General features: G+C 27.2%; 1 protein-coding gene across 3 annotated transcripts; it reads left to right on the top strand.

The window, feature by feature from the left end:
• The first annotated feature begins 1,553 nt into the window (after positions 1–1,553).
• LOC124814443 (dentin sialophosphoprotein) lies at positions 1,554–6,902 on the top strand. Of its 3 annotated transcripts, none has more exons than XM_065800284.1 (2): positions 1,554–1,685; positions 4,977–6,902. In XM_065800284.1, the coding sequence occupies exon 2, from the start codon at positions 5,003–5,005 to the stop codon at positions 6,704–6,706; it is 1,704 nt and encodes a 567-aa protein (XP_065656356.1). In that variant the 5' UTR covers positions 1,554–1,685; positions 4,977–5,002; the 3' UTR covers positions 6,707–6,902. The 3 variants fall into 3 exon arrangements, with proteins under 3 accessions (XP_065656356.1, XP_065656358.1, XP_065656357.1); XM_065800286.1 differs by lacking the exon at positions 1,554–1,685 and adding an exon at positions 4,039–4,130; XM_065800285.1 differs by lacking the exon at positions 1,554–1,685 and adding an exon at positions 4,244–4,902.
• The last annotated feature ends 972 nt before the right edge of the window (positions 6,903–7,874 follow it).

The raw sequence follows: 7,874 nt of genomic DNA, 5'->3' as shown, positions 1-7,874 counted from the left end.
TTAGTAAAAATTAGGTTGATTTTTAATAAACTTAGAAATGCGCTTCCTAGTTATAAAACTTTCATCAGAACCAATTCATGCATATTTCATAAGGCTAAAAAACAAGCGCTTATATACAAGCGTAAATTTCTTTTATAAACGATATTTGGATTATCTAACGCAAACTGCGAAACTGAAACTGCAATAAACTGGAACTGCAAAAAACTGAAGAATTTTACAATTGCGTATTGCTTATATTTATAATATATATTGTAAATATAATATATATTATAATATAGTTATTAATTTTTAACTTCTAGAAATGTGTTGAGCACAACACATTTTTAGAAGTTATAAGTAAATAACTATTTTATGAGTCAAAATTCGTAACTTTATCTAAAAAAAGAAATCTACGTAACCTAATGTAAATATGAAACAAATATAGTAAAAACTTTATCGAGTTTTTTGGTTCAAAAGTTCTTTTTTGGTTAGTAATTAAGTTAAAAGTTATTTGCATATTAAAAAAAAATTTACCCGGTGGGAAATGAGCTAGCGACTAGCCAGCGACTAGCCGACTTACCCTATGGATAAATGACGCGTTCAAGACGTAGTAATACGTGTTTTAAACACGTCTTTTGTCCTCTGCAAAGCGTTTTAGTTTTGCAAATTCTAAAATTGGAAATCGCTTTATTTTTTTATAGTTTATTAAATTATGTCTACAAAAAAAACAACAAGTAACATATAGTTATGAAACAACCAGTAAAAAACAATGCAAAATTTACTATAAAGCCCTTGTTATTTGTTTTTTAAACTGTTATTTATTCTGAACTATTTTAGATAACGTCGTCAAATTTTGCTATCCGAAATAATAAATATAATTAATTATTAGAATTACATTCAAGATTAACTATGTGACCATCGACAAGTACGTTTCATTGGCAAGTATTTTTGACCATTGAAAAGTATGTTTGACCATTGACAAGTATGTTTAATCAGCATTTTAAACTTGATGGTTGTCATAAACTTTTAAAAGTCTTTTCCAATTTAAAAGAAATTACAATACATTAGAAAAAGAACTTTTAAACAGACAAAATTAAAAGTCAAATTTTTCTTATAACTTAGATTCCACTAACATAAATTTTACTGAAAATTAAAATTTCATTTATATCATACTGGTATTACTATTTTATTAACACTACAAAAATTTTATTTTGTTTTTGCAGATTTTGGGGGAAAAACTTTTTAAGTTTTTACAAAGTTATTTATTAATATTTTAGTACAATTTTTTTAGTTTTTATAAAATTGTTTATGATCATTATTCTAATTATTCTGTTTTATTACGCTTTATTCATTTTATAATCATTTTTTTTATAGTAATTTTTTGCATAGTTTACATAGTTTAGTGTCATTTAATATCATCAGTATTTAATATCAATAGTTTTAATTAAAAAAAAACCAAGCAATTCCGTGTCGAGAACTTGATAATTTACTTTAGGAAATTATTTAAGAAAAGAGGATGTCAATAAGAAATTAATTACTATGTTAAAACCGCATGTCATTCCTCCCCGTATGTGATTGATTTTATGTATATTATCCTCCGGGATTACTTAATCCTCCGGGATTACTTTCCTTTTTAAGTTTCAAATTGAACTTATTCGATAGATAAGCAATCCGAAAACAAATACAAACAAAGAGTAAAACTAAGGGTAAGTTTCGGTTTGAACTTCTTTTTTAATTTTTTATCTTTGATTATCATTCTGATATGTGACAGCAGCATACCAGGTAAATTTTTTTGGACAAGGTAAAGATTTTAAACAAGCTGGCAGGTATATCTAGGCACTCCAGACTTTTCAAAATAACGGTTTTAAATAGATCATATATTTTAAACATTTTTTATACATAAAATACATTTTTTTTGTGTTTATAATGCAGTGTATTTATAATATTTAATTACTCATAATTAAATAAAAAATTTAAAAATGTTATATTGTGGTTACAATCAGTTTAATATAAACAGGGCCGTCCCGAACAGGTAGTGTTTCCCACACCACCCCCCACCCAATATGAGAGACCACTTCGAGACGGCCCTGAGTATAAAATAGTTTCAAGTTTAAGTAAAAAAAATCTCATCAATTTAGGATAGATTACTGCGGAGAGCTAAGACTCAATTATCTATACAGTTAACTATTCGGTTTTCACCTGGTTATCATCTCTTTTATTGTTATATATTTTTTTACTTCTATTTTCTTGCTGTAATTGCCGAAGCCGAAAAGGTTCCAATTGTCAATTAGGCTACTTATTCGTATAAATATTTTTATAATTGTTGCTACCACGTTTAAAATACATACCTTGAAAAATAAATCCGTTGCGCGGAGAAATAAATTAATCTTGGTGCTATCAGAGATGTGGCAGGAATCGAACCATGTACTTTTTGTTTACAAAGCAAATGCTGTATATATACATGTATGTATGTATGTATGTATGTATGTATGTATGTATGTATGTATGTATGTATGTATGTATGTATGTATGTATGTATGTATGTATGTATGTATGTATGTATGTATGTATGTATGTATGTATGTATGTATGTATGTATGTATGTATGTATGTATGTATGTATGTATGTATGTATGTATGTATGTATATATATATATATATATATTCGTTATATTTAGGCGTTATATATCGATGGTTTAAAGCACAAAAGATTTTAACTTTTTTGAAAAATGCAACTTATATAAAATACAAAAATAAATAATTAATGAAGTTAAAAACAAACAAAGATTGCAGTTTTACTGAACTTCTGAAAAATTAGTTATTAGTTAATTAATTGAGGATCTCAATTTTTGAAAACCTGTTTTCTTGAAACTTTTTTGTGTGTGTTTTAAACCATCGATATCGGCGTTATATACGCATATATGTAACGATTGTTCAAATTTAAATAGTGTTAGACCCGTGTGAGAATTTTTTCAAAATTCATTTTTCAATGCAAAAGTAAATTTACCTATTTTTCAAATTATTCCTATCAAGCGTATATTTCATAGTTTAATTGATAATTGTTAGAAATTTTGTTCATTTTCTTTTGTTCATTTCCCAGAAGTAATCAGTATCTATAAAGTTTCACGGTAGTATTAAAATCAGCGAACAAAAATAACGACAAGAACTAAAATATCGGTGTGTTAACATCATTATTGTTAGTACAGACAACAAATGGTAAAAAAGATACCAAAAAATAAAACAAAAAACAAGACGCTTCTCTAGCTTCGAAATGAGGGCGGGAAAAAAACACGTAAAACTAAAACTTGAAGGAAATATAACTTAAATGTGATATAATTAATTAAATAATTTGAATGATGTCTAATAGAAAAAAATGGGGAAAAAAACAACTTTTTAAACTTTTAACAATGAGTAAACAATTTCTACTTTCAATATAGTGTCAAAATTACATCCCTTAAATAAAAGTCTCTTCACCTAAAAAGAAACAAATAATTTTAGCAACTTCTAGTTATCTTATAATATATGCAATAAATTTTCTACGCAAACAAAGTTTGCATTCTACATGTTGGAAAATTAAATCTAAGAATTTAAAACACCTACTATGTATAACAAGACACACACACACACACAAACACATACACACACACACACACACACACACACACACACACACACACACACACACACACACACACACACACACACACACACACACACACAAGGTCAAAGAAAAAGCTAGTGGACTTATCATACCACTAATATATATTTAATTCAAATAAATATTTTAAAGGAACAGTATTTTTTTTTTGAAAAATCACTTTTTAAAGAACAATTCGATTACTTTAATTTATTTGTATTACTTATTTGTAATAAAAATTTAATTTAATTTTATTTCCCCAAATCACTGCAAATAAAATAAAAGTTATTCTTTAAGTTCCTTTTTGATACAAAAAACAACAACGTTACGTTTGTTACGTAATTAAAAGTTTTAACTGTCGTCAAGCAAATCCGCCCTCAAATGTTACATTGTTTAATTTATCGCAATTAAAACATAAATATTTTAAGCCTCTTGTAGTAATATCGTTCTATATTAAAGTATTTTATCTTTGACAATTTCCTACTCGGATTTCAAGTTGAAGTTATAATATCTGGTAAGCAATATATAAATAAATAGCGTTTTTGAAAAATGAATAACTCGCTTTTTTATATTCATTCAAAAACTGGATTGAGTAAACAGTGTTTTTTTTCTTTTTTTTTTTTTTTTAAACTAACCTTTTGTCAAAACTTTAAACTATGTGTTTTTTTTAAAAAAAATCACTTACAAAGAATTTTCGAAAAATGTTCGGAAAATAGTTACGAAAAAAACAACAACAAACAATATTATTATTTAAAACTCCAAAAACCTGCAATAAAACTTTTCAATAGGAAGTAATATTCTTCAAATCTTGCTTTGATACCTCTAAATTCAGGCACGGATCAAAGAGTCCTTTTTTTTTTGGTATTACTGCAGAAGTTCCTGTTTGAGTAAGCTTTCATATTTACGTAACAAGAGCACTTAGATATTTTTAAACATACACCAAAGTATTTTCAAATGTATTTTGGAGTATTTTGTAGCAAGAAAATGTTTTAAAATATTAAAATAAACTTTGAGGAGAGAGAAACAACCATATTATTAAAAAAGGTTTGTGCAACAAACTTTTTACTTCACGTTTTTTGTTTTACAAGAGAAGCGGTTTTACTTTAGACGGATAAAATTTAAAATCTTAGATTTAGTTCCAACCGCGAAAATTAATTTAATAGAAATTTAAATCGTTAAATTAATCTTAAACGCGATTTTTGACACAGAAAACGATCTCAGTTAATGTGTCGAGTATTTGTTTTAACAACACTCAAAAATTATTTACACTGCTTACTATGGAAGAAGTAAGTAAACATAACTAATCAAAGTGTTTTTTTTTTCAATGTGAACGTTTAACAAATTTTGTTTTATGTTTCAGTTTTATAAAAAAATTGGCACAGCAAAATGACGATTGAGTCCGGCTCTACACGCGACTCTACACACGACTCTACACATGATTCAAATAATTTTTCTAAACCGTCGCTTCTTATCGCGTCATCTCAGCCAGTGCGTAAAATTAGTAGAGATTCGCTAAGTTCCGAAAATAGTAATTCAAGTGGTTGCGAAAGAAAGCCAGCATCTTTCACTCAGATTCAAGATTTGTATAGTGCCCTTCATGATCTCGTGAAAAGTAATGTTAGATCAAATGTAATAGACGGCAGCGACAACACTTCTTCAATACCTATAATTGTTATGGAAACAAATGTAACTTCAGAAACTTCGTTTCAAGAAAGTTTAAGCAAAATTGAAGAAAACAATTATGTGATAAGTTTAAACCCATCTTTGAAAGACATTAAAAATCAAGAGTCTTTAAATATCATATACCCTGAAAACACTAATTCCCAATCAAAATCTCTACACAAGAGAGGATATTCATTAGGAACATTAGGAGATTTAAATGAAAAAAAACTTACAAAAAGTCAAAGTAAGTCCCCATTGTTGCAAAGAAAGCTGTCACACGGTATATTACGACGAGAGAAACCAATTTTTAGAACATCTTCTAAATCGAAACAAAACAAGTATACGGAAGTATCTTCTATAACAGAATGTTCTAAAAAAGAATCTAGAAGAAATTGGAATTTTAAATGGAGATTTCGATCTAAGAGTAGTTTAAGTGATCCTGATCAAGATCATTGTTCTCATGATCTAAATCGTGATCAGAATGAGAATGATCAGACGTTTCAACCAAAAGATATAAGAAGGTTCTCCGACGGAAGCATTAGTGATTTTTTACCTGATTTTAAGTCAGAAAAAATGACTTCAAAAAAGTTTAGGCGGAAGCAATCGTTAGATGTTTGCAATCTGCGCTCTGTAGAGCTAGAAAAAATTGACAATCTTATAACATCTTTATCTTCAACAAAAGAGGTGGAAGTAAATATTACAGACACACCTAATTTTTATAAATCTCCTTCAGAAGAGTTAAATAAACTAGAATCTTGGTTTGAAATGGCTGCCGCAGAAGCTTTAAAACATTCTGACAACGACGAACTCAATAACTTTGGTTTAAAAAGAAAAATTAGCTCACATAGTAGTTCTTCAAATCAAAGTTTACAATTTGATACTAAAAATGAAAATTTAAAAGTTGGATCATATCTTGGTATTGTTCGAAGTACTCCAAACTTATCAACAGGTTCAAAAACAACTAACGTTTTTACAGCCGATTCGAAATCTCAAGATGAAGAAAACGAATTATTTACAAACATTAAATTTAGCGCATCAAATGGGAACCTTGTATCTAGTACGCCTAATAATAACTTTTTAACTAGTACGCCTCAAAGTAGTTTAATAGCGGATACATCAAACAATAACCTGTTAACTAATTTTCCTAATAGTAAAATAATAGCTGTTACTCCTAGAAGGAAAGTGATTCGTTCGCAAATAACGTTTGAAGAAGAGTCGTTACACTTTCCTAAATCTCCATTGTTCTATGTTCCTTATGAAAATTCCAAATCTGTCAATCACCAAAAAGAATATCCAAAAAACAATGAAAACAATTTTCAATTTTCTCGCATAACTGACTCCGAAAGTGATGACAATCACTTTCACAAGATCCAGTCAAACACAAATAAAGATAAGCTAACAAATAGTTCATTGGATCTAAATCTATAGAAATTCGAATATCAAATTATTTAATTTTATCAAAGTTGAATGTTATATGTCTATTTGCGTGGGTGCGTGTAATTGAAAAATACATATTAAATAAACATTTTAATTTATATAATTTTCAAAATAATTTGTGAATAAAATGCTTTGATTTCAAATATTTGTACAGGATATTTCAAATAAATTTTAGGAATTCAACGCATGACTATCCTACTGTCTAGAATTTTATTTATATGTTGTTAATAGTATTTATTTACTTAACAATAAAAATATTTATACTTAAAATTATGACTAAAGTTTAAAATAACTTTTAAACAAAATATTTCTTAATCATCATGTCCTTAATTTCTTAATCATAATGGGTCATGTCCTCTCCTGCCGTGATTTTATGAAAGTTTTTAACATTTAAACTTCAATACTCCGAAACCGTAAGAAATTTATATTTCAGGTTTTCGGGTGAAAAATTTCCATTAATTACTGATTAATTTCTAATTACCCCATATGAGTAAAACTATTTTTTTAATATTATTTTTTATTTTTGACGTTTTTATTAAAATTTACGTACATAAAAAAATATAAAATTTAAGTACGTTAAATACGTTTGTCTACTTACGTGATACAGCACCAGCTACTATTTTTGTATATTTTATTTTTAATTTTATTTATTTTAATAAGTGAAAATGCATAAATTTGATATAATTACTAAATAAACGAAACATTAGTTTTTCGGTAATCCTACGTGGCCTAAAATAATTCCATTTTTGAGCTCTCATTCGTAAAGACTTTTAAAACAACATGAAATATTTATCATATATTTTATAATTATTATTTTAAATACTTTTTATAAATAACAATTATTATTATTATCTTAAATATACAAATAATCTTTATAAATAACTATTATTATTTCTTAAAATAATGCTGAAATTAATAGCAGTAGTAGTGCCCCTTGAAGCAGTAGTAGTGCCCCTTCGAGCGTGTTTGAAACAAAATCTCGTTAAGCCATTGATATCGAAGGTAATGATGAGAAAGACTCGCAGCACTTTTTTAAAAAAGAAAAGTGTATGAAAATATCTAAAAAGCAAATATCTTCAAGTTATGTAATGCTAAAACATATTAAAACATATACAGTAAACTCCCGGTTGTTCGAACCTCCAAGTGGAACAAGAACTTG

The sequence above is a fragment of the Hydra vulgaris genome, chromosome 06, assembly GCF_038396675.1.
Source record: "Hydra vulgaris chromosome 06, alternate assembly HydraT2T_AEP".
Taxonomy (NCBI): domain Eukaryota; kingdom Metazoa; phylum Cnidaria; class Hydrozoa; order Anthoathecata; family Hydridae; genus Hydra; species Hydra vulgaris.
This window is presented reverse-complemented; position numbering and strand designations above follow the sequence as displayed.

Excerpts from the sequence above, each read along its gene's own strand:
- LOC124814443 (XM_065800284.1), top strand. The coding sequence starts at position 5,003 with ATGACGATTGAGTCCGGCTCTACACGCGACTCTACACACGACTCTACA.